General features: G+C 46.4%; 1 protein-coding gene across 3 annotated transcripts; it reads left to right on the top strand.

Annotated features, from left to right (window-relative positions):
- Positions 1-1,723: 1,723 nt before the first annotated feature.
- N4bp2l1 (NEDD4 binding protein 2 like 1) lies at positions 1,724-26,687 on the top strand. 3 transcript variants are annotated; one of them, XM_021234742.2, is made up of 5 exons: positions 2,637-4,080; positions 21,741-21,868; positions 22,181-22,269; positions 24,371-24,437; positions 25,321-25,507. In XM_021234742.2, exons 1-5 carry the CDS (start codon positions 3,905-3,907, stop codon positions 25,362-25,364), a joined length of 504 nt encoding a protein of 167 aa, XP_021090401.1. In that variant the 5' UTR covers positions 2,637-3,904; the 3' UTR covers positions 25,365-25,507. The 3 variants fall into 3 exon arrangements, with proteins under 3 accessions (XP_040607359.1, XP_021090401.1, XP_005083223.1); XM_005083166.4 differs by lacking the exon at positions 24,371-24,437 and adding an exon at positions 24,245-24,321 and having other exon boundaries at positions 3,023-4,080; positions 25,321-26,687; XM_040751425.1 differs by lacking the exons at positions 22,181-22,269; positions 25,321-25,507 and having other exon boundaries at positions 1,724-4,080.
- Positions 26,688-27,490: the final 803 nt, after the last annotated feature.

The raw sequence follows: 27,490 nt of genomic DNA, 5'->3' as shown, positions 1-27,490 counted from the left end.
TCAATGAGGTTTCAAGGGAGAGCCGAAGGTAAAGTTGCCTTCATCCTGCCATCTGTAGTGGATCTGTAGTGGATCACTTTCTCCAGAGTAGCCCAGTGCCTCTTCTGTTTTCGCCTAGTGTAGGTTTGAGTTTTTGTTGCTAGACTGAAGGTCTAGATAAGAGCCAGAGTTTGTCGAGTCTTTTGTCCTCTGAAGTCCTAAGAGTCCAAGAAAACCAAAAGTCATCCACAGAGCCCATATCTGGCCAGGACCCAGGATTCTGGCAGCACACATCTGCCCCATGTCTGTCCTTGTTCCCTTCCTGCAGTCTTGTTTGGAGACAGGGCTTCATTGAGTTCCCCAGGCAGTCATTGAACTTTCAGTGCTCTGTCTCAGCCGCCCAACTAGCTAGGACTAAATGTGCTTAATTTAATTTAAACTAGCCCTGTGGTCCCCTAGCCTCCCCCTGCCTCCTACAGCTTCTCTAAGTCATCTAGAAAAGGGATGAGGGAATTACCAGGAGGGAGGCAGAATTAGGAGGAGGGGGTAAACAGCCAGCCAGGGAGGAGACAGGCATCTGGAAAATTCTTTCTTTGGTACCTTAAACAGCACAACATTGTGGCTTTCTGGTGAACACGTTAGAAGCCACTCCACTGTAGCTGTGCCTAAGGATAGTATTGGAAATATTAAACAGTGGGCATGGTGTGGGCAGCCACTAATTTGGACATCTTTATGGTTTAATAATGCTTACCGGCTCCCTGGCCACAAGCCTTATGCTGGCTTCTAGAATGCTGCAGCTTTCTACACCTTTCCCCACATTTATCACCTTCCAATTCCCAGAAAGAAGCTTTAGGGAAATGGTTAGGACTACTCCCCGCCGTGGGCATCTTCTTTAAACTTGTGCAGTCACACCAAATGTCCTTGTGCCTGTGGCAGACATCAGGTGCCACTGAAATGGAAGATGCAGTCCTTACCTCTGACAGCAAGAGAGTGTCTGACAGCAAGAGAGTGGACTATGGTGCTAGGGATTGTGCTTAGTAGTAGAGTATACACTGGGCATTCCATAGTGCTGAGTTTGGTCCCTAGAACCTCATAAGTTTATAAAAGAGTGAACGGGGTAGGGTATACTGGAATGGGGTGGGTATGATGGAGTGGGGTAGGGCATGATGGAGTGGGGTGGGCATGCTGGAGTGGGGTAGGCATGCTGGAGTGGGGTAGGCCAGGTGGGAGGTCCACATCATGTTATGCAAAGAATTTGTCTGCCCAGCTTCTCTTTTGCACTGTACTTCTTGTTTCTCTGACTCTTTTTTGTTTGTTTGTTTTGTGTTTCAAGACAGGGTTTTCTGTATAGTCCTGTCTATCCTGAAACTCTCTCTGTAGACCAGGCTGGCTTTGAACCCTGGAACTTGCTCTGTAGGCCAGGCTGGCCTCAAACTCAGAAAGATTCACCTGCCTCTGCCTCATGAATGCTAGGATTAAAGGCACATGCTACCACACCTGATTTGTATTTTTAAATATTCATCTGTGTGTGTGTATATGTGTGAGCATGTGTGTGCCACACATATTTGGGTGCCCCTGGAGACCAGAAAGGCCCTAGATCCTGTTGCTAAAATCCCTTCCCAAGGGGAGACATAAACAACACCCTTTTCTTACTGTCCTAACAGCACACTGAGGCAGGGCTCCACCAAAGTTCACTCTAGACATCCAGTGAGTTTCTCGGGCTTTCTTACAGAGCATAGATCAGTGGTTTTACCTGTGGTTGTAAAAGCTCCTTCCCTAAAAGGCAGGGATGAAGGCTCTTTCACAGCCACACAGACGGAGCCCTCTTTACTAGTCTTCTGCGCCAATATCCTCCAGCCCCTTCCCAAGGTTGCATACAACAGGACAGAGTTGCATACAACAGGTGGTAAGGAGATGCATTCACAGGTGAGGGTCTCATGATCTCCTCCCCACCCCTCTAGTAGGGGATATAAATAGTTAACAAGCTAGGATTTTTGCAAGCTGGAATGGCTGAATACCTCAAGGTGGAGGTTGTTGGGTTCAGAAGATAGTTCTGTACAACAGATTCCCGGGAACTAGTGTTAAGGTGCTTATGAGCCACCTGATGTGGGTACTGGGAACCAAAATCCAGTCCTCTGGAAGAGCAACAAGTAAGTGTTCTTAACCCTTGAGCCGTCTCTCTATCGCCATGTATGTGTATGTATGTGTGTATACATGTGTGTGCACACGAGAGTGTGACAGTGCATGCCTGCAGGGCCAGGTGTCTTGTGCTCCCTGCCTTACTTCTTTAAGACAGGGTCTCTCGCTGGAGCTGGAGCTGGAGCTCCTCGGCTGCTTGATCAATGAGCTCTGGCAAGCCACCCATCTCCACTCCTCTCAACACCAGGCTTACAGCATGTACAGTACAGTCATGCCCTTCTTTTTACATGGGGGCTGGGGCTTTGAACTCGTGTCCTCATGCTTGCCCACTGAGACATCTCCTCAACCCTCAAAGTGTATTTTAATCCCAGTCTGTACTATCCACACTCCACATGTGACACAGCCTCATGTGACTAGTAGTAGTTCCTTACTGGACAGAGAAGGATTGGAATGAGAAAGGTAGAATTTGAGGCTGAGCAAAACCATGTTTGTCAATGTGTGCTTGGTGTGCAGGAGATCCTAGGTTCACTTCCCCACATGTGAACTCTGTCAGGGATGTGTAGACACACTAAAGGTCACTACTCTATGACAAATGCATCTTCCTCAGCATGCACAGCAGTCCTTGCAGTACTAAGGACCCAGGAAGTATGCTTCATGCTGTGAGGGGAATTCCCAAGGAGAGCAGCCCACCTCACTTCCACACCCAACCCAGGGGAAGCCCAAAGCTAGAGAGATCATCAGGCAGCCCCTCCCTGCTTGCACAGCCCCTTCCTAAGGCTGGTCTGGTCGGGAAATGTAGATTCTAAGTCTTAGAAGGATCATTTCCTTCCCCACAGTCCCTTCTCATAATGTCCACACCTTAGGTGCCAGGCATAAAATGTTTTTATTTTTTAGTAATTGTAGCCAAAGTCACCAATATCTCAGATTTTTGAGGATGTAAATTTTGAACATTATCTGTTTGGGTCCAAAAACCAGGATCATCCTGTTGCTTCTATAGGGAAATAGTGAAGAGTCACAACCAGTGCCTGCCAATGGTTGTCACCAACTCCTGCAACTTGAACTTGATTTTTTACAAATAGTCCCAGGACAATCACCCCTGCTATGTGGCAGTAGAGAAGAATCTATGCAGCCTCATAAATCCACCTGATACCTAAGGAGTATGAAGAGACTTAAGTTACCTAAGGAGCCAGAAGAGACTTAAGTTGCCTAAAGCGTTCTCCAGATAGTTTGGCAGGCAGATAGAGGTACTAAGAAATGGTGCAGCACCCTGGAGGAGTGTGCATCAGCCCTCAGAACGCCAGCCAGATGCTGGTACACACGCAGTAGGGAGACAATGGCCTTTCTGTTACTGCTCAGATGTGCTTGTCACATTCTTTAATCGCCAACGGAAACTATTTTTCAAGGTCTAGGCCTTTCTGAAGTGAGATGAGGCAGAGCTGTAGCAGAGGGCTGGGCTTCCACAGTGACTGCAGGAAAATCTCCCACTGTGTCCCGGTGCCGGGGCCCCTTCCCTCGGGAAGGACAGCGGAAGACATTGGGAGGCAGGAGGGGGCTCTGAGGGCTGCGTCACCCACGCTTCCCTGATTGTCAGTTTCCTAGCACCCCGGCCTCCTCTCAGGTAGAGACGCCCCCTCCCGCGGTTCGCGCGGTTGGGAAGGAGGGGCTGGGCTCCGAGCGCCCGCCCCTCCATCTATCACATGGCCGGAGAGTCACAAAAACAACAGCTTTGGCCAAGACCGTGACTTCAGGAAGGGAACTCAGGGCTCTCGCCGCCAGCCCCCTCCCCATGGAGGACAGTTTTTTGGAATCGTTTGGGAGGTTGAGCCTCCACCAGCGGCAGCAACAGCAGCCGCCTCCTCGGCCGCCACCCGCGCGGGGGCCACCTCCGCGTCGCCACAGCTTTAGGAAACACCTCTACCTCCTGCGCGGCCTCCCGGGCTCGGGGAAAACCACGCTGGCCAGGTAATGACAGCGGCCTGGCGCCCACGCGCGCCCCTGCCCCGAGCGGCTTCGCGCGCCGCCCCTGCCCTTGCCCCGCGCGCCCGAGACCTTTGCCGCTCGCCGGCCCGGGAGGACGGACCTCGGCACTGCGCCTTGCGCAAAGCCCCAGACGCCACCGGCCCTTCCCCGCCGCGCCCGGCCTGGTGCCTGCCGGCGAGCCGAGGTAGCCTTCGGCCCCCCGCCCCGGGTCGGGGAGGCCCGCGGGGACTGCTCTTCGGGAAAACCTGGTAGCGACTGCAGAGAAACAAACCCGCTCCACGCCCGCTGGCGCGCAGGCAGCCGCCACGGTGCGTCAACAGGCACTGTCACCGGAGCGAGTTCGGGGGTCCAGGGCGGGGGTGGGGGGCACGCAGTGCTGGCCGGGGCCGGGGTTCGCTTTGAGATCTGGTGGATCGGCGCAGCCTGCGTCTGCTTTGGCGGCTGCGAAGGCGCACAGGTGCTCTGGGGAGGGGGGCTGGCGGCGCCACCACCGATCGTCACTGACAGCCTCTCCGCGGGCGCCCAAAATCGTTCACTTGCGAATTGCGTAAGCGGCCCTCCTGGTGCCGGGTCAGAGAGAACTGCGCGGGCTTGCTGCCTGCTGCACCTTGCTAGGCCCACCGCTCCAGCCTGAACGCCCTCCACTCCCTGCCCTGCACTTGGTGTTCCAGCAACGTTGGACTTTTTCTCTCCTTGCTGTGCTTGATGATGCTGGCCCTCCTGCCTGGCTTGCCCACCGCCACCCTTTGCCCGACTGATTGCACTAGCCTTTAAAAACCGGTTCTGTTACCTCCCCTCGCAGCTGCCTCACCCTGCCCTGGAAGCCGCTCTTCTCAGCGCCTTGGCTCCTGTTTCCATCTCTGTGACTGCGCTTAGTTTGCACGGGATTGGTCTTTCCTTCTGTGAGATACTTGAAGATAGGGCCATGTCCTAACCCTCCATGAACATTATCTGGCACGCACTAGTCGCTAGAAGCAGTCACTTGCCACCTGTGAGCTTTCCATCTCATCAGATAAGGCTAGCCATAGGACCCCGGAATCGCTGAAGAATCAAGGTGCCCTGCGGTCACATGCTGATTTCCATGGCACCAGGTAGCCATCATAGGGGGAGGAGGGCCTGAGTCTTGGATGTGAATGATGGGGAAACTGAGGTGGCCTATAAGGTGCTGACATTTGTAATTGGGGTCTAGTTGATTTGTGGAGTAGACGCATTTAGGTATAAAAATTGCTACCCTGGCAAATTAAAGGGATACGTAACACTTTCTAAGTCACACTTCTGTAGGTCCTTTTGGGGTTGGATGGTGCGGAGAGCCTCCTTGGAAAACCCGGCACAACGGTTTTGTTTTTTTGTTTGTTTGTTTTTTGTTGTTTTTTTTTTTGCTTGTTTGTTTTTGTGATACAGCAGTTCACGATGGTGCATCTGTTACCATATGTCTCTAGGATGCCGAAATCTTGTTCAATTTCACTTTCACTTTGCCAGCCTGTAAACCACCATCACACACTGAAAGTCAGAGAAGGAAGTTACTCCTTTGGCCAAGTCAACTCTACCCCTGTCGAGAAAGGAAGCCGTGTAGTGTGGGGATTAGAAATGAGAAAGACACTGGGAAGCCAGGGGCTTGGCTGGGGTGCTCTGTAAGGTTCCTTTCTGTCTCTAATTCTCTACACTTTTAATATTTGATTTCCTGCTTGACATTTGACTAAACAGAAGACATCGGACAAGAGAACATCTCATTAAACCCCTGTAGGGACAGATGCAGTGAGCCCTGCCTGAAAGAGGGACACCTGCTGTAAATGTCCCTCACCACTAGCTAGCTGCTGTCTCAGAAGCCCCTCTGCCTCTGGGTTACTAAGAGGTGATGAAGTTAGAGCGTTTCATGGGATCCTTCCTGTTCTCACAGGAAGTTTGTGAAGATGGAATCTGAGGTTACCCCCTGAAACTTGAAGGTGGTAGCTACATACACTTTAGGCATATTTACTAGACAGGTGCTTGAGAGGCTGAGATGAACTCCAGGTATGGAGGCAAAGCCTGGCTTGCTGTGGAGGAGGGCCCATAGTGCCGGGGTGCTGGTCACTGTCGGCCTTGGGCTCAGGAGCCTTGCATGCTTCCAGATGCCTTGTGGTTTATATAAAGTTCAGTGGGGTGGGGAGCCTTAAGAACCAGTCAGGAAGTCACAGCCTAGCCTCGCCAACCATGTTGGCAGCGAGAGAGGAGAATGGAAACTTGCTTTAAAATACACTTGTGCAGAAAATAGAAAACTATAAGGTTATTAGTATGTATTTGCTAGATTCTGAGAGTCGTTTTCTCTACATGTTTTCCACACTTTCTATAATGAACATGTATTTCTTAAATCAGACTAATAAAACTTTTTTCTTTAACATTGGAGGAAGTTAGTTTTTGCAAATATGAGCTTATCTTTTCCTGATTAACTTTTATATCTCATTTGACTAAATAACTAATAAAAATCTCTTTTAAAAATAGGATCTGTTTTGTCTTTCAAGTCAATGTTTTATTCTAGAATATTTACCTATGTCTAAGTGGCTGGGATATGGAAAAATCTGAACTCGTTGGATTTCTTCTTTTTTAATTGGATTTTTTTTGAGACAGGGTTTCTCTGTGTAACCACTCTGGCTGTCCTGGAATTCACTTTGTAGACCAGGCTGGCTTCGAACTCTCCAAGATCCACCTGCCTCTGCCTCTGGAGTGCTGGGATTAAAGGCGTGTGCCAGCCTCCTATTTAGATTGGATTTTATCTGGTTAAAAATTTTAACCACATCATAGTACTCCAGTCAGTGCACTCTCTAAATGTATATTAGTACCCAAGTTCAGTTAAGTATCACTGGGGAAAAGGGATTATTGCTGTGATTCAAGTTCTGGGCACTCATCCTGAGGAAATGCTTGGTCCAGCACACGGACACAGAGGAATGTTCATCAGAAATTTTGTGTGGCAGAAAAAAATGCCAGGCAACTTAAGTATTAAATATAAAATATTAAATAATAAATATAAAGTTAGATTGGTGTATGAGTCACACAGTCCCTGGTGGAAACAGATATATATTTGACCTGTAAATGTGTTCTTTCCTGTCTTAAACATACACATGGGACTGGGCATGTATCTCAGTGGATATAGAGTGTGTGCCCGGCCTGCACAAAGCCCAGCGTCTCAGAAACCAGCTATGGTGTTGCTCACCTGTGATCCTAGCTCTTGAGAAGTAGAAGTAGGAGGATCTGGAGTTTAAGGTCATCTTTGGCTACATAGTAAGTTCAAGACCAGCCTGGGATACATGAGATCCTGTCTCAAAAATGAAAAATAAAATAAGAAGAAAGGCACTCGTGCACACACACACACACACACACACAGACACACACACACATACACACACACACACATCCTGTTTTATGTTCAAAGAAAAGGGTCTGTATAGATTCTTAGGGAAAAATAACTGTGAGGAGATAAGTACACACTCATAGGTGTTGATTTTTAGTAGTGACTTTTCCTTCATTTGTTTTCTAATTTTCAGCAACAATTGTCTGTTGCTTGGTAACTTAAAGAAAAACATTTTAAACATATATGATTGCTTTGCCTTTATGTATGTATGTTTACCACACATGTGCATGATGCTCAGAGAAGTCAGAAGAAGGTACTACATCTTCCGGCACTAGAGTTAAGAATGGTTATGAACCATCATGTGAGTGCTGGGAGTCGAACATGGGCCCTCTGAAGAGCAACAAGCACTGTAACCTCTGAGCCATCTCTCCAGCCTGCTTGGTAACTTTTAAAAGGAAAAATCAAGTCACAGTTGAACAGAAGGTTTGTTTAATGACCTAGCTAACTATGTCACTCTGTCAGTGAATGTCTTTCAAGGGTTAATTTCCAGTTGGACATATTCTAGGACACTCACTCATAAGGAAATGAACTTTTAATGACAATGACATTTTATCTCTTGTTTTCTTAAGATTTATTTATTTATTATATATGCAACGTTCTGCCTGCGTGTATGCCTGCAGACCAGAAGAGGGCACCAGATCTCATTACGGATGGCTGTGAGCCACCATGTGGTTGCTGGGAATTGAACTCACGACCTCTGGAAAAGCCGCCAGGCTCTTAACCACTGAGCCATCTCTCCAGCCCTTATCTTGATTCTTTAACTCCCTAGATTCTTCTCTAGTAACACCAGCTAGCACTCCACAAATCCATTCATTGTGAAGATCATAGCATAGTAAACAGATGCCATGGGATGCATGAGTACCATCTGTGGCTAGTGTTAGTCAACCGATAATCAACAGTGGCGGTGTTCCCTTGCTTACTGAGACTTATACTCAATAACAAGTGGAAACAAGCTGACAATTAGCCATCCGTTCTGTCCTGTAGGCAAGTAGGGTGCGATGAAACGGCATATTGGTGCTGATAGCCTTCAGGGATAAGGGAGCCTGTGCAGAGGGTGAAAGCTAAGGACAGAGTCCCCCCACACACACACACTCGTGGAGGCAGTTCTGTCTTGACCTTGAAGAGGAGGTGGAGCAGGGATGGGAAAGAGCCTGTTGATCTGCTGGGCTTGACTAAAGGGGAGCTTTCATAGCAGTGAATCCAGGGCTCATCTAGGACATGATTAAACATCAGGCATGGTGCCCAGGAAAAGGCTGGGCAGGGGAAGTGCTTGCTGTGTAGGTCTCACTATCTGGGTTCAATCCGTAGAGCCCACAGAAAGGTAGAGGGAAACAACTAACTTCAGGGTCGTCTTCCGGCCATCGCAGTCTCTGTGGTACACCATTTAACACGTACACCATGCACACAAACAATAAAAATAGTTTTGAAAAGTTGGGTGGGGAAGTAGAACTAGAGTTCCAGTCCTGAGCCCTTTATTTGGCCTCGTGGTCCAGGACTGCCATCATGACCCAGCCATGTGATTCTGCGCTTGCCTTTTCCTGCAGCCTCAGCAACAGGTCTGTGGCTGTGCCTTGGCACTTCCCTTTGTGTTTGTGCTCCAGTGTGTGTGTGTGGGGGGCAGTGGTTAAACGTCTCTGTTGTGGTTATTTTCACCGCTTTAAAGGATTCATATCAGTACACATGCAGCGATTGTCACTGTATTTCATCCCCCCAAACAGAAGCTGTGTGCCCCCTGATGCCTTCTCTCTCCTTTGTCTCCTCTGAGTTACTGGGTGTCTCTGTGTTCTTGCTTGTCTAAGGACGTCATGTATGTGGGTCATAAGCATCTGTCCTTTGTCTCGGCTAAGGGTACTGTTTCAAGGTTCACACTTGTGCCATGTATGAGAACGACATAATTTTTGTGTCTGAATAAAACATTCCATTGTGCGCTTGTACAACTAATGTGCCTTTTGTGAAATGCAATAGGAGTCTTTTTAGTCATTTGTTCGTTCAGTTAACCTTGTTTGGAAAATTAAACTTCTTCATTCTTCTGTCAGTTCCATGGATTTTTTTCCCCGCCACACCTTTACCTTTACCAGTGAAAGCCAGATGTGGCGACCTCACTGCATTGCATTTTGGTCCCTTTGCAGTCTTCATCCCTTCGGCACCATCACAAATGACTCCTAATGCATATTCAGTTAGTCTCAAAGGCTGCTGCCTAGTAGCTGTCCTTTCTCTTCCTTCACATCTCCAGATAGTTCTCAGGACATGGAAGGGTGCTTTTCTGATAAGATTCAATGACAAACAGGTAGGGAGAAAGGAATGCCAGCAGTGGACTATAGAGACACTGAGAACAGGGACCAGAGTATAGATGAGGTGTCAGCTCTGCTAAACTAAAGGAAGACCAGGACAAAAGTTTGCAACATTCCACTATTTGTATATCCAAATACAGTACTGGGCAGGTGACATCTCAGATCTCTGGTCATTTAGGCCACCTTGGAAAATGATAACTAATGTTTTAGATTTTTCCTAAATTTTACTGACTAGGGTTCCTCCATTGCTGCCCTCTGGAGGGTAGGTGATTGGAGACTGAGTGCTATATGCATTTTGTAAGGAGTAGGAGTTTACCATGCCATGCCGGTTTGTAATCACTCACTAAAAGGCATGTTAGGGAAAGTAGCCTCCATTATATAGGAACCTCACTCATCATGTTTCCTGGCACTGCTGGGACCTTGCAGGGAAGACGCCTCTCATGGTGGCATGTAGTGCTGCAGGTGTGGTTTGAGGGTTGCATGTGAAGAAATAAAAGAGCAACAGGAAAAGCTAAGGAACTACATAAGAAGCTTCTCTAGTGTTCCGCTAATCAATCCCAAGCCCACTGCCATCACTGTTTATCCATACCTGGGCAGAAACCTAGGGCCCCGCCCATGGCAGGCAAGCCACACTACCACAGACCTACATCCCCAGGCTTGAACGAGAGCAAAGGAAGTGGGAGGGGCCTGATAAAAGAGTCTGCTGAAACACCAAGTGTGACAGAAAATCCTCCATGTCCTCCGTGTTAGGAGTCTAATTGAGTATGAATTTGAAGTCTCAGGGTAAGGAAGCTAAATTTTACTATTGTCAGTATTAATAAGAGATGTTCCTCCTAATTAAAAATATTACCAAGGAATTTCTTATTTTGGCTGATGCATTCCACTGGGAGCAGATTTTAGATTTGAAGTGTTTGTGTTTACACTGAGCATGCTATACCCAGAGAGGAATGCCAAGTCCCAAGTCGCTAAATCGGCTCATATGATTGGATGTTTATGATTCAACTTCCTTCCTTCTTGGTGCTGCAGTGAAGTCACTATATAGGGTGCCTTTCCAGGGCTGTTTGGATTCTAACAAATACAGTAAGATGTTATTTTTTGGTTCCTTCAAGTCATCTAAAATCTGCCTAACCGTGTGGGACTGGGGGAAGCAGTGTGAGGAACAATTGAGCTAGGTTTCTAACTGTCCCTGCATAAGGCTTTGTGTTGCATCTTGTACGTGACTGGGGAGAAAGCTTTCTGTTGCACCAAGGTAAGAATCCAGGAAAAGGAAGGGAGCCTTGGAGAAGGGCTCAGCACACAGTGACACAGTGCTCCTAAGATTTATTCATTCTTTTTTGTTTAGTTTTGTTTTTTGTTTTTTTGTTTTTATGAGACAGGGTTTCTCTGTATTGTTTTTGAGGCTGTCAGTCCAGCCCGGCCTCGAACTCACAGAGATCCGTCTGCCTCTGCCTCCCGAGTGCTGGGATTAAAGGCATGCGCCACCACCGCCCGGCAAGATTTATTCATTCTTATGAATTCATGTGGATGTTTGCCGGCATGTATGTATGTGTACCATATGCACACAGTGCCCACAGACGTCAGAGGAAGGCTTTGGATGCTCTGGAACTGGAGTTACAGATGGTTGTGAGCCACCACGTAGGTGCTGGGAACTGAACCCTATCCTCTGCAAGAACAAATGGTACTCTTAACTGCTGAGCTGTCTTGTGGTTTTTATTCATACATGGGAGCACTGGGATTGGGACACAGCACACTTATGTGATGGTGAGCTCATGGGGGTGGGGCTGTTCAGACACAAATCTTCCTCTGCCACTTCCCACACTTACCGGGCATCCTGTTGAAGTATGATTGTAGAGTTGGGGATACAAGGAGGAGGGGAGGAGGGGCTTCCTCTGCTATCTAAGGGGACTCTGCAGTATTTTAGCTCGTACTGGACTTTCCTTTTGTAAATAGATGTCGTCTCCCCCAACACACACACACACACACACACACACACACACACACACACACTTTTTTAAAAAATAGATTGTAAGTTTCATGAGATGTAAGTTCTTTTTGTTTTTTCCTTTTGATCTTTTCAAGGCAGGGTTTGTGTGTGTGTGTGTGTGTGTGTGTGTGTGTGTGTGTGTGTGTATGTGTGTAACAGCCCTAGATGTCCTGGAACTCACTCTATAGACCAGGCTGGCCTCAAACTCACAGAGATCTGCCTGCCTCTGCCTCTGAGTGCTGGGACTAAAGACCTGGGCCACCACCTCCAGGTGTGATGTAAATTTTTTTTGTCTTTGTTATGTAAGTTCTTTGAGTCAGGAACCATATCTAAACTAGACGTGTTACATACCTGTAATCCCAGCACTCACTGAGGCTGAGGTAGGAAGATTGTTGTCGGTTTGAGGCCAACCTGGACTAGATAGTGAGACCCTGTCTAAAGAAACAAACTCTATTTTCTGTCCTGCCTCTGAAGGAAGCCCTGCATCTTGTAGGCATTCACTAAAGAGTTGATGACTAGATTTGTTAACAAAAGGTACCACTGGAAATTTTCCCGAGACTCAGCCCAGATGCTAAAGCCGCTTTTGAGAAAAGAAGGGAGCAAAGACGGGGCTGCTCATGGGAGCAGACGTGAGAGAGTGGGTGTGCAACGTGAAGAATACACAGGCTGAAGAAAAGCTCTGCCACTCACTCAGATGCATGAACACAGTTGATGTGCCAGCCCCTTTATCTGGTATCTATATTAAAGACAGACCTTAAGGCCAGGCACTGGTGGTGCACGCCTTTAGTCCCAGCATTCGGGAGGCAGAGGCAGGCAGATCCCTGTGAGTTCCAGGCCAGCCTGGTCTACAGAGCGAGTTCCAGGACAGCCAGGGCTACACAAACAAACCCTGTCTTGAAAATCAAAAAAAAAAAAAAAAGAAGGACTTTAAAATTAAGACGATCAAAGGTGTGGCTGCTGCCACCTGTAAACAGCAGTCACATGACATCCTAGAGTGACTCTTAGCCCAGAGAGCCGCACCCTATGCTGTCCCTGACCTAAGACTTCTGAGGAAAATACAGACAAAAGCTTCAGTTCTGATTCCTTCCTCCAGTTCTGAGAACCGGCGCACATGATTGATGGACAGAGTGCAGACACGGGGCACAGGTCCCATTGTTAGACAGATGGCAGACTGTCCTTGTGTCGGCTAACAAGAGAAGCTTCTGCCAGATGATGACGGTGAGGGCTGTGTAGGGGTCTGCTGCTGGATCTCAGAAACATGGCCTGCTTTGGAAGGGAGAGAAAAACCAGTAAACCAGAGGCCAGCCTGGGACTGTTCCCGGAGTTCCCTCAGCCTCTGTGGCCTGGTGACACAGTGGAGGTTTCTCAGGAAGTGGAAGGCTGTGTTTCTAATGATGTGTTTTTGATAACCAGGTGGAGTGAGAGGTACAGTGGAGACGGATGCCCAGGGTCAGCCCCTGATGCGGGGCTGGCAAGCCCAGACCTCAGTCAGCTCCCCGTGGAACAAAGGAACGTGTGTGTGTGTGTGTGTGTGAGAGAGAGAGAGAGAGAGAGAGAGAGAGAGAGAGAGACAGAGACAGAGACAGAGAGAGAGAGAGAGAGAGAGAGAGAGAGAGAGAGACATTCCTCCTTCTCCAAGTATTAACAAATACTGCGTACCTGACATTCATTCTGAAGGTAGAGCGGCAAACACGACACAGAAACCCTTCAGTGAACATGCCTTTTGTCCTGAAGGAATAAGGTAATTTTCTAGGCATTGATGTTACCATGTGAAGCACCTCACACAAACAAATGAAAACTCCCAAAACCTTTCCAGAGCACTGCACGTGAGGTGTGCACCCCAGGCATACCCTACATGCACACACAAGATCAGCACAGTGCAGGCCAGGAGACTTAGCTCATGACATCATCGCAGGCACTCCAAATGTCTGTAGAGAAGGGTGGACGTTGATATGCTGAGTTTTATCTTATAGCATCCTGACCTCTGGGTGGGATCAGAGCCTGGGTGCCACCTGCCAGTCTGTAATGTGCTCTTAATACTGCTATCTTCTTGGTCTAGTCGAGCATTATAAGGAAGTCAGAGGCCATTAGACTAGCACTTGGCACACAGCAAGCATTTAATGATAGTTTTTTTTTAATCTTGTGGATAATGGCGTGCGATGTGACAGCTAAGGGGAAGAACTCAGCCTGTGTGTCAACATGAACAGATGTGAAATATGTAAAACTCTTCCATCTCTCCACTCAACAGATATCCACCGAGTGTCTACCATATTCAGGCAGTGTTCTGGGGACTTGGGAAGCACTAGTGGGGGCCGGGGGGGGGGGGGAAAGGTCCTACCCAGGTAGACCCAATAATGTCAGTGGTAGGGAATTGAGTATTTAGTACAGGGAATTCTGTGTGTGGGGGGTGAGGAGTGCCTTCGAGCAGAAGTGATATACAGAGGAGACCCGGAATAGCAGGGTTAATGCGTGCAGCCGGCTCAACTGAGCTACAGAGCAAACGTGAGATGGTCCTGATGTTGGCAAGCCTGGGTGGGGGCCCGCAAGGTCACAGCGTTGCCCGCACAGCCTCTGTATTTAACTCTTTTATGTTGCAAGATTCTCTATGATGCAAAGAGAAAAGGGATGACTCTGAGGAAAAGTGTTGACTGAAAAGCAGAAGGTTAGAAAGAGCCGGGCGTTGGTGGTGCACGCCTTTAATCCCAGCACTCGGGAGGCAGAGGCAGGCGGGTCTCTGTGAGTTCGAGGCCAGCCTGATCTACAGAGCGAGTTCCAGGACAGTCAGGGATACACATAGAAACCCTGTCTCAAAAAAAAATTAATTAATTTTTTTAAAAAAGGAAAAGGACCTTTGGAAGGGGGGAGAAGGAGAGCACACATGCTTGCATGCTTTAAAGAGGCAGGCAGATCTGTGTGAATTCGAGGCCAGCCTGGTCTACAAAGCTACACAGAGAAACCCTGTCTCAAAAAGCCAAACAAACAAGCAAATAAGTAAAAGGATTCTCGGGTAAACTTGGGAGATTTAAAAGTTTCTTGGAGGCAGAGATTAGTAGAGCCGAAATGCAGACAACCACACAGTAACACAGGAACACATGTGAAAGTGATTATGAGCGGGAGGATGTGACAGAGGCTGTGCAATGCCTGTGACACGTGACACCTTTGAAGGCTCAGCAGTAATGGCATGAATGGTTGCAAGATATCTCGCAAGAAGACTGTCACAGAAGCTGCTATTTCTGGGTGTTCATGGCAGTGTGTGGTTGAAGCTGCAGGTTCAAGGGCTTCTTCCTCTTCCTGTGCTGTAGAACAGGGGTGGAAGCTGGAGCAGCAGGGGTACTGAGAGACCCCTTATAAATGGTGGCCGCAGAGGGGTGGAGTAGGGGAGAAATGTCACCAGAGTTCAATGATAGGCATGTAAGAAAATCATCATCAGGGCTGGAGATGGCTCAGCGGTTAAGAGCCCTGGCTGCTTTTGCAGGGGACTAAGGTTTGATTCCCAGCACCCACAGTTCTAAGGGTTCTGAAGCACCAGGCAAAAGCAAGGTGCCTAGACACACACAGACATTCACATACATATACACATCAATTGTTTTTGTTTTTGTTTTAATTTAAAGGAATGTCATAATGAACCCAGAATGGTAGCTGTGGGCTAAGACACATGCCAGACTGTGGGTGCATGTCGCCAGTATGTGAGACAATGAGATGCACTTTCTCAGACCTAGAAGAGCTAAGAGTATGTGATGTCAGTCAGGCTGGTTCTCTCTAGACCTGAGGTAAAATGCTGGCAGCGCCACTTGGAAACTCTGAGCCCTGGCCAGTTATTTAATCTCTCCAAGTGGTAGTTTCCTTATCTGTAACTGGAGGAACTATTATTTACTTCAGAAAATGGTACAAAGGTTAAGGAGAGATCATATGGGTTTCTGTTTGCTGCTGACTGCTCTGGAGGAGTCACTGGAACCATCATGGAGCAAAAGAAGATGTGTTCTTAGTTGACATTGTTCAGACACACTTCTGCATCAAGATAAATTAAAGGTTACATTTTATAAATATAATAAAACCAGTAGAAAAGAAGACAAGAGGATGCTATCCAAACATAGAAACCAGATAAGTCCGGTACAACTCTAGTCATATGCAGTCATTTGGTATGGTGTAGGAAGTGGTTCAGGATGATGGGAAGGATGAAATACTTAGACAATGGTTTGGGGACAACCAGGGTCCTAGATAGAAAGGTAATCAAGTTAGATCCTCAACTGGTACTATATATAAGCAAAATTTCAGATGGCCTAAGGAGGAAAATGTAATATAGACATGTGAGAAAGACTGTTCTAATGTACCATGAAAGGCATGGATTTGAAAATGCAAGATGCTACATGTGACTAGAGTACATTTATAAACATTTAAACTTTATAATCTAGAGATTGCTGTAAACAAAGTTAAAAAGCAATTCTTCTATAGGGAATTGAAATTCAGTAAGTTAACCCTGCTGATAAGGAGCCCCTGTTTGACACACCAGAGGAGATGGTCTTGATGGTCATGAAGGAAAAGGTACATTGGTTAGCCATAGGATAATTGTTAGGTAAATTGTGGTGCATCCCTGTGAATAAGTGTAAACTACCATGTATTAAAGTGTCATAGAAGCCCAGTGATGGTGGCACTTGGGAGGCAGAGGTAGGTGGATCTCTGTGGGTTTGAAGCCGGCCTGGTCTGAAGAGTGAGTTCCAGAGCAGCCAGGAATACACAGAGAAATCCTGTCTAGGAAAAAAACCAAAACCAACCAACTAACCAAAAAAGTCATAGAAGAATATTTCATGTGGTAAGAAAGAGTTTGCTATGAAAAAAAACTGTTGGTGAAAATTGGTGTGCTTTATAACTCATTCTTGTTTTTATACAAAAAGATGAAATAAAAAAATTACTCTGGCGGGGCGTTGGTGGCGCACGCCTTTAATCCCAGCACTCGGGAGGCAGAGGCAGGCGGATCTCTGTGAGTTCGAGACCAGCCTGGTCTACAGAGCGAGTGCCAGGACAGCCTCCAAAACTACACAGAGAAACCCTGTCTCGAAAAAACCAAAAAAAAAAAAAAATTACTCTGGGTATCCAGGCATACATTGGGAGGCACTCACCAGGCACCTGGGAGGCAGCAGCTGATCTCTCCTAGTGTCAGCCAGTCAGGGCTACCTAGTGAGACACTGTCTCCGAAATAAATAAATGAATAAATAAACAAGCAAATAAAATTTGGGCTCAGTGATGGCACTGTGCCATCAAGGATTATCGTGGAACCCACATGGTGGAAGGAGAGAAATGACTTCAAAAGGGTGTCCTCTGACCTTACACAGATGCCCATACACACAATGCATAAATAAAAACTGATCTCACACAGGTACATACACACACACAATTCATAAATGAAAACTGATCTTACACACGTGCACATACACACACAATTCATGAATGAAAAGACAATTAAAAGAAAACATCTTTTACATAGTGGAAAGGAAACTAAATGCTAGAAATTATTTTTAGATGGAGAAATATAGGAGCCTAGCTTTATTTATTTATTTAGGACTTTAATGTTTCAATGTGTGTCTTTGCTAATTAGAGAAAAAAGAGACTTTTCCTCAGCAAACACAGGAGCCATCCTGAAGGGGACCGCTAGCTAACCCGGGACAGCTGGCCCATGAGGAAGGACAATGGCAGGGTTGGGTGTAGTGGTGCATGCAGTAATCCTAGCACGTGGAAAGCCGAGGCGGGAGGGTTTGCCACAAGCATGAGGCCAGCCTGGTCTGCATAGCCAACTTTAGGCCTCTCAGAGTTTCCTAGCAAGCTGACAAAGTGTAGCATGGGCTGGACACAGTGCTACCTGCCTACCTGTTATTCCCAAGCTGTAGGGGCTGGGGCAGAAGGATTGTGGATCCAAAAATAGTGTGAGCTACACAGCAATAAGTAAGTAAGCAAACAAACAAATTCTGAAAAGAGGAGACAAAAGGCTCCTTGTAAAACAATCCTAGCTGGGTGGTGGTGGTGCACTCCTTTAATCTTAGCACTCGGAGGCGGAGGCAAACGGATCTCTGTGAGTTCCAGGCCAGCCTGATCTACAGAGAAGGACAGGCAGGGATACACAGAGAAACCCTGTCTTGAAAAAAAACACACCAAACCAAACCAAAACTACAACAAAATTCTACCTAGAAAATATGAAAAGAGGTGTCTGGAGAGATGGCTCAGAGGTTAAGAGCACTGACTGCTCTTCTAGAGGTCCTGGGTTCAATCCCCAGCACCCACCTGATGGCTCACAACCTTCTGTAATGAAATCTGGTGCCTTCTTCTGGCATGCAGGTGTACATGCAGACAGAACACTACATCATAAATAAATCTTTGAAAAATAGAAAATATGTAAAGAACTTCAAATGACTCCTTGATCCCCATGTAAGACTTGCAGGATCTCAAAGGTGTGGATTGCCCAGGAAAGGCTGCCGGAAACTGGGACAGTCCTGTGTCCCTGTTTCGCACTCACACACACGTTAGTATCACTGAGTAAGCCAGTGAACTTGTTTGGAAGTGGAAGACTGGCTGATGCTGCCTTTTAGCAGGGGTCTGCATGAGCACAGCAGGCAGGGTGTCGCGGGAGATCAGGAAGCACACCTCTCTCCATCCCACCCTTCCAAAAATACCTAGTCTGCACCCAGTCCTGTGCAGACACCCAGGAAACTCGTCTGCACTCTTCCAAAAGGAAATCCATAGAGATACCAGGACAATTATAGATGAAAGACGCCAGTGAGACACAATTAGCAAAGGTGGTACTTGAAACAAATGAAAAAATATTTTGGGAACTGTAAGAGAAAAATTTTAAATATTTTAATATAAAATGAATTAAATAATTTTAAATTGAGACTGAGTGGAAATTTTGAAATTCAAGTAATCTATTTTTTGGGGGAGGCTAGGTTTTGATATGGTGTTTCTCTGTGTAACCCTGGCCATCCTGGAACTCTCTTTGTAGACCAGGCTGGCCTCAAACTCACAAGAGATCCACCTGCCTCTGCCATCTAAGTGCTAAGATTAAAGGCATGTGTCACCACCACCTGGCGACTATAGTTCTTGATGGTTAAATAATCGTGGGAGAATAAATTATGAAATACAGATTAGTGACTGAGTTTCTCTCGTAATTGTAATGATTGGGGGAGGGGCTGTGAAGAAGGGGAAGCTATGTGGAAGTAATTGTCTGTTTTCTCCTGCGTTGCATTTTATTTTCTCACTTCCCCTAGTGCATGAGGCTCCTGACTGGCATAGAAAATCTAGGGCTGAGGCCTTCCCTCATCTCCTGGTGCCAGTGGAATGGTACACTGCTCACACTTCAGATTTACAGTCTAAATACTGTCACTTAATCACTTCTGCTTAGCTAGTGTTTATACTGTCTTGAATTTGCAAGATGTTGCTGTGGCTGTTGGTACTAATTTGGCATTTAGATAAAAGTATAAAAAAAAACGTAAAAAGACAGAGAAAGGGGGAAACCACGGGTGCCACCCATGCGAAGCGCATGGCAGTTCTGTCTGCTAATTTGCTGTCAGGACTCTCTGGTGGCCCGCGAATTTTCCTCTGAGTAAAACATCACAAAGGACTGTGATCTTATGTTCTCTAGAAGTGACTAGGAGGCAAATGAAGTGTGAAGTGCACACCTCGTCTATTTAGAGAAAACATGAGAAACGGACTCTTGTGTTCATAGTGTGAACCACTAAGAGCAAGGCGGGAGTCCTTCGGGATTACACAGGGAAAAAAAAACTCATCTCCGCAAGGGCTCTCAGCTCTGAGTCCAGCATGTCTAACCGTTTGCCACAACGAAACTGCAGTGTAGAGATACCCTGGGCATGTTTTTCCCGCCTTCTCTCATCCCCCGCCTCATGTGAGGTAAAAGTTTCCTCCACCCTTGAGGTCCAAGTCAAATGTTGCCTCTTTTGCAATGTTTCCCTGCCAAAATGTTGTTTCTGACCCAAATTCTCTTTGTTTTGCTGGTCCTACACATGCCACACAAACTGTGTAGGAGGCCTCACACGTTGTGAAAAGTGACTCCTCTATTTCTGTGCCTTAACACTCCATGTGATTCTTGTGTCTGGTAATTGTCAATAGGCTGGCTAACTGACACTAGTCCTTTGATACTGAAATTTGTTATCTCGGGCCGATGAGATGGCTTAGAGCCCCAACTGCTCTTGCAGAGACCTGGATTTGCGTCCCAGTACCACATGCTGGTGCGTAACTGTCTGTAATTCCAGCTCCTGGAAATCTGATGCCCTCTTCTGTCCTCCATGGGCACATGTGCAGGTGGCGCACACGGAGATAAAGAAAAAAAAAAGCGAAATATATTTCTCGATTTTCTCACAAGTCTCCCAAGGACAGTCGGGTTGCTGTTAAAATCAAGCTACCCACCACCCATGTACCACCGTATCCTGTAACAAAATGAGTTTATTTTGTCATTATTTCCAACTCTGCTGGCAGGCCTTTTGAAGAATTCAGGTAGAGATGCTGGTGTGCTGTTTCTGGAATGTGGAAGCTCTTACCCTTCCCCTCTGTCACATCCACTGCGTCACCTAAAGAGCCCCATATGGCCACACACGCGAGCAGGTGCACTGTCCCTGCATCAGTCTGGGTGGGGTTGAGTTGTTACTAATGGAATTTGCGGTGCTGTTCACATTGCTAAGCATCTCACAAGTGCTTCCCCTTGAGTCCTTAGGACTGATTGGGCTCTGTGTCTTAGAATTGAGTTTAGTTCACGATGCCTGGGAACCTGAGGGTGGAACCCAGTTCTGCGGCTCCATATTCTTGCTGGAGTAAAGTAATCTTAATCCCAGCTCTTGGGAGGCAGAGGCCGGAGAATCTCTGAGTTCGAGGCCAGCCTGGTGGTCTAACGAACGGTTCCAGGACAGCCAGAACTGTTACACAGAGAAACCCTGTCTTGAAAAAACAACAACAACAACAAGACAGGGGAGGGAATAAGCTACCTCCGTGTGTACCGAGAATAAAACTTAAAAGGCACACAGAACCTGTGCCTGCTTTTCGGATTGTATTTCCCACCCGCCACTCTCCACACAGCTGTAGGAGTGCTTTCCAGGTGTGCCGCCGGCATGCAGCATGTGTTGCCAGGTAATCAGCGTCTGCAGGTTTTTTAAAGGAGGCACGGCAGCTCGGCACCGCCCCCCTCCCTCACTATTTGATTTAATAGCACCTGCCCCAAATGTAAAGCAATCCCAAGTGGAAACCTCTTTTGAAATACTTTTCCGCAGAACTCCCCCCCCCCCGTGTCTCGTAAAGGCTCTCTCTGTGATGTTATCGTTTCCTGTGACATTTTCCTATTTAGATCCCGAGTGGTAGAGCTCCGAAGGCACAGGGACACTATTGGGTTCACCTCTCTCCTTCTCTTGTGCTTTTTCCATTGGTTTAGGTTTTGTTAGAACTCAGAGGGTAGCTCACACACATCTCCTTTATCCACATTTCATACCTCAGCAAGAACTAGTTGCTCAGATGGGTCCTTACAGAGATCAGAGCTCCGAGGAATGGGACCCAGGACAGGTAAGAGTTTAGGGGCTGAGGGAAGGGCTGCAGTGTGGGGGCACGGTGCCCCAGGGGAGGTCTGGGAGGGCACTGGTGTGCCTTGGAGAGGAGTGGCCCTGGTAACTGATGTCCCTCAGGAAACAGTCACCATGCCTTCAACTTTGCTTTGGAGTGTCAGTCCATCCTGGATGCTGCACGAGGCGGTGGCCGTGACCAGTGACCTCTTACTTTCAAGGCTTGGCACGTGCACAGGCAGCCTCTCAGGCTTCTGCCTCCCGTTGAGGACCAATGACTCTCTGAGATGGTTGCTTCTCCTCCTAAGTGGAGTGGGAAATTCAAAGTGTGGAGGTCTCAGAATTAGAATCTGCTCGCTGTTAAAAGATGGAGAGGAACCGTTCTCCCACGGCCAAGTGTAACTGGGAAATGCCTTTTCCATTTCTCCACTTTGCAGACAGCTGCAGCGTGACTTTCCCAGGGCCCTGATTTTCAGCACCGATGATTTTTTCTTCAGGGAAGATGGTGCCTATGAGTTCAACCCGGACTTCTTGGAGGAAGCTCATGAGTGGAACCAGAAGAGAGGTGACAAACTCCTTTCCAAACTCCTGGGAAACCCTGTTGTACATGTAGATTATAGCAGCTTCAAAATGAGTACTTTCCATGGAAGGAGCTTTAAGCAAAAGCGTTGCCACTTTTCTACCCAAGCAGGATGGCAGGGCTTGCCCTCAGTAGTAGATTCCAGCAAAAGGAGCCCCCTGAGAATGGTTCTGCACTAGGTAGCGAGCGGTTCACTGTTCGAGGATGGCCTCCTGCAGTGCAAGTGACAAAATGTGGGTGATGCTCGCTCTGGTGACTGCTGCATGTTGTTCATTGTTGTGTTGCATTGTGTTACAGCAAAGAAAGCAATGCAGAATGGCATATCCCCCATTATTATTGATAACACCAACCTGCACGCCTGGGAGATGAAGCCCTATGCAGTCATGGTAGGAAGAAGCATCACTCTGAATTTTCAGTTTGGGGCGTTTCGTGAGAAAGTTGAAACCTGTGTTCTTTCTTTTTCTGGCCTTCCATGATTTCACATTCACTAATGGTAGCTCTCCCAGGGGGCAGGCAACATTGTCTTAGGGTTTCTCTGCTCTTCAGTTGCTGAGGAGCCTCCTTACCTCAAAGGGTCTGAGTTGTCGTCCCCCCTTCCCTCCTTTTGTTTTGAGACATGGTCTCTCTACATAGCTTTGGCTATCCTAGAACTCACTTTGTAGACCAGGCTAGCCTTGAACTTGTAGAGATCTACCTGCCCCTGCCTCCCTTCTTGTTATCTTTTCAGTCCAGGCTATTTTCTGTTTAGGGGAGTGAGCATCCACTGATACTTTCAGTGAGTTATAGACTAGAGAACACACTAGCAGGATTATGGGTCCCAGTGAGCTGGGGATTGCAGGCTGGGGATTTCAGTCCTCTATTGCTTAGAGTTCCAGGGCAACAGAATTTCTTAGTCTATAAACAGATTTAGGATCACCAGCATGACCCTGTTAAGGCAGTAGAACACAAATATCAACACACAACTCGGCTCCATTCTGATCTTTTCGGACATTGTTTGTATCTTACGAGGACAAGTTTTCATTCCACAAACAGAGCAGAGCAGGAGGCAGACGGCTTCTTGACTTACACATGGCCCCCAGTATGTTGTGATGTCTCTTCCATGGGGCTCAAGGCAGTTTAGCTTTAGGATTCGTTCTACATTTAGGTAGAACATTATACAGACAGCCTTACTTCTGTCTGCTGACACTTCCTTGACACATCTACTCAGGCCCAGGGTGGAAACCTGGGTGAATATAGACCCTGCATTTCAGTTCATATTCAAGGCCACATGAGACTAGCAGGGCCATGAAGAGCTGATGTGTACCCAAACCAGCATTAAGGAACATCTGACAGTGGTTTCCGTGAAGTCATTTCACTTCTCAGTTTTGGATATTAGCCACCCAAAGCTGTTAATGAGACCCAGTCATTAGCTGTTCTTAAGACACGGTGATTGAATTCTTTCCTATTCGAATAGAACATACTATCCAAAGGACGGAGAAGAAACTTGGATATTTAGATGCATTCATTAGTTGATAAATAATAATCTTACATATTCATGGACTACAGTGGGCTGCTTTGGTGGATGTTATCATGACTGACTCAGGGAACTTAGGTTGTCTGTCATCACAAATACAATTTTGGTGTGTGATGAGAACACTCAGAATTCTTTGCTGGCTGTTTTGATTTGTATAGTATTAACTGTAACCCCTTCTGCTGTAACAGCACAGCACACCAGACCTTATGCATGCTGCCTCCTTCTGAGGAGTCCTTCAGCTTAGCTCATTTAATTCTATTTTATAACACCTTGAGCACTAGTGATAACAAAAGGCTGTTTGAATAAAGTGGTCAGCATATGAATGCAAAGAATGTTTAGCTGTTGACATGAGAGCCTTACTAATCATCGAAACTCACAAAAATGGGGCCCAGGGCATTGGGCCATGCACTGCAGAGCAGGGAGAGCTGCATTTGCAAGAAACACTGTATAAAATATGTGAAAAGCACTTTGACTTCATAAGCTGTGTGGCACTCTCAGTTACAAACCAAGATGGGAGGAAGTAAATCCATGATAACCATGGAGATGACTTTAGGAACTCTCCAGGCTCATTGCTCACACCTGTGTTTGGGACATTTCATCGTGAGGTCAGTGATCAGTCATAAGGATGCTCAGAGTCAGACTAGATAAAACTGATAAACTTTAAGACATGTAACACAACATGAGTGGCTAGATATGGGGACAAAATGCAGTAGATAGACTCAGGGCCTGGATGACTCGTAAAACTGGGGGACATTTGGACAAGACTGTGGTGAATGTTAAGTGGAGCGCGAACATCTCCAAGCATACATGCCATGTCTTCAATGTTTTATGTACTTTTGAAAAATCAGGCACTTGAGAATAACTATGAAGTTATATTCCGAGAACCCGACACTCGCTGGAAATTCAACGTTCAAGAGTTAGCAAGGTACCTCTTTGTTTTCCTAGTTCCTCATTCTGTATCCTGCTATTTTCAGGTATTTCAGACCGAACAAAAGCATCTTTTCAGGCTGGAAATGGACTGTAGTTTTCAGGCCAGAAATGGTAATTCTTAGAGATTGATAAATTTGGAACTATTAATGTGAAGACTTGAGTTTTGAGTCAGATGTCTAATATAATGCTAAGTGCTAACCCTTGGCTTGAACTTGGTCCTTTTGAAGGATGCCCTTACCTTTCTTTATGCTCAGTTGCTTCTTCATTAATGAGCATTGAAAACACTTCCTCTGCATGGGATGCACATGTCAGCGGTGCTTCTGCATCAGGCTAAAGCAAGACCTTTGAATGTTAAGCAGAATGTGGCTCATTCATGCTACAAGTGCTGCTTCGATTTACACAGCAACACGTGTCCAAATAATACTAACTGATTTTCAATGCATGGCTTCTGATAGCCACTCTCCATGTTCCCTGAAGCTGTGATCCAGCAGAAGCAGAGTATTTCCATAGCGAGTCTATGGTCACTCCCTCCATTGCCTAATTGTTAAACCTGACGAGGTTAATGAACTCTATTCTGTAATTGAAATCTTGGCAATTCCACTTCTAACCACATCCCCAGATGGTATTTGTGCCCTCTAGAACTTAAGATTGTTTTAGTAAGTGACATTTGACAGTATCAGAGACCAACTGATGCAAACTGATAATGGATACATGCATGTCACCCAAGGCATATCACTAAATACATGAGTAGTTATGTCATATGGTGTTTGTTCATGTCAACACCACCAGAAACAAAGCTTTTCGGAAGCTAGCCGCAGGCTTGTTCTGGGATGCCCATAAGAGCCAGTAGAGCTGCAGAGGCCCTTCAACAATAGGACATATGCTTTTGTCCTGAGGCAGAGCAGGAGCCATGCAATGTAGGATTTGTAATGTAAGCTACTTGTTTGGATAACCCACCTTAACTAAACATTTGTGGGGTTTTTCTTCTATGTAGAAGAAACATCCATGGAGTACCAAGAGAAAAAATACACCGGATGAAAGAACGGTATGAACACGATGTTACCTTTCACAGTGTCCTTCATGCAGAAAAGCCAAGCAGAGCGAACAGAAACCAGGACAGGAACAGCGCGCCTTCCAGTGGTTCCGGGTACTGGAGCACCTACACAGAGCTCCCCAACAGAAGGGCTCATGGCGGCTTCTCCAACGAGAGCTTCAGGAGAGGTGGCTGTCACCATGGATATTAGCAATCCTTGCACAGCCATTGCAGATTTTTCCTAAAGAAGTTTCTACTTCGATTTTTGGTATTTATTCTTTGTTCAGTTTTAGTCAGAGCTCTAATTCCAGTGTAAATAGCCAAAGCCCAGAAGTTTCTGAACAAAAGTCATTATATTTGTTATCTCCAACAAGCAATGTCGGAGTGCACCCATATGGCTTGATGCCGAGGGTTCTGCTGAGGGCTCGAGGGTCTTTCTCTAGGGAAGGAGTTGATTTGAACCTGAAATCTAAGATTATCAGTTAGCTGCAGTCATAAACAAGGTGTTACTGGTACATTTCTGTGGGCTATAGTACCACTCACTGTCTTAGACAGATCCATCTTCTCCATAGAGCTGGAGAGTGAGGGAGGCAGAGGCAGAGGCAGAGGCAGAGGCAGGAAGCAGCTTCGTGCCATTACTACTCTGATAGTCTGTGTCTAGAGACTAAACTCCTCATTCTAACGGCACTGGTTTTCTTTTAGAAAGCAGAGAAGGGAATGTTGCTCTTCAAGGTGACATTAGGGAACTTCCTCTCTCATTGTAATGATGTGTCACTGTTAAACATGCCTGTGGATTCTTAGGAACAAAGGCAACTAAGAAGAACCGGTACCTTTACAGTCAGACCCTGCGCTCTGCAGTGTCAGCAGGATAGACCCCTCCCTCTGGCTCCTACTCTCACTGTAAATAAACCTGCTTTTGCAAAAACACCAGTTTTAAAGAATCATCAAGTGATTTCTAAAATGATGCTATAACGTGTACTTAGTTAGCAACCTGGATGTTTAGGAGTGCAAAGCAATGAAGCAGCTAGGGTGTAGGTCATACAAGGAAATGTGAAGTCACGCTCACTGAGGTGACAGGCTATTTCATGTGGTATTGACAGTAAACTGTGGAATGCCCCTCAGATCAGTTATGAATTTATGAGTCCAAATTAAATCCCAGCAGGCTGGAATCAGATTCACTTGGTACGAGACCATGACACGACCATGTGGGATGTATGCTGTACTTATTTTCTGGTCAACAGCTTCTTTCTAATGTTTTGTGAACTATTACTTTAAGTGTCTTATATAATGGTGCTTTTATGGTTATTAAAATTGTATATGATATTGCATTTGTATTGGGTTTGCCATTGAATTTATTTTTGGCTTAACAACAAAACATTTGCCACAACCCAAGGACTAATACCATAAAATAACCTTTGCATATATCATAAGCTTATTCATGAATCATTAATAACTAGGAGGAATGAAGTCTGCATTAGAAAGCCTACTTGCCATTCCATTATCAACACTGTTGAAATCCACTCAACATGTTCATGACGATAAGTAATGTACTTCCTTAACATTTTCAAAATTGGTGCTTTAGGAATAACAGAAAGCCCAGCGTATGAGTAATAGTAAATTGGGATGAATCCGCCATTCTAACTTTGCTAAATTCTAATGCTAAGCATAACACACAGCAGTCCTATAGCAGACCCATGGAACTATGGGTCTCAGAGCCTGTATAGACCTGCAGAATGACTTTGGAATGGATGGCTTCATGCATCTAGGTTGGCAGAGGGGAGAAGGGTCAGAGTCCACATGGGATTTCCTTCCTTTGGTTCCTGCCCAGCTATGTCTCTGCTTTCTCTTACGAGGAGATACCAAAATACTTGGTTTGGAAGCATAAAACAACTGGTTAAATGCCACCAAGCTTATCTCAAAAAACAACTGATAAACGCCACCAAGTGTATCCCATTTAGAAGCAATGCATTCTTTTCCTTTCAGCTTCTCTGGCCCTGACTTCTGGACCCTTTGACCTGCCATCACTGGCTTGCATTACTTTATCTCCACTCCCATCATTTATAGAGCTAGCAGAGTGCTCTGTAACCCAAAGGCTCTCAGTAAGACCAAGTAACACCAAATGCTTTTGCCA

This window comes from Mesocricetus auratus, unplaced genomic scaffold (genome assembly GCF_017639785.1).
Source record: "Mesocricetus auratus isolate SY011 unplaced genomic scaffold, BCM_Maur_2.0 Super-Scaffold_100008, whole genome shotgun sequence".
NCBI lineage: Eukaryota > Metazoa > Chordata > Mammalia > Rodentia > Cricetidae > Mesocricetus > Mesocricetus auratus.
Note: the sequence above shows the minus strand (reverse complement) of the source record. Positions and strands in the feature narration are given on the sequence as shown.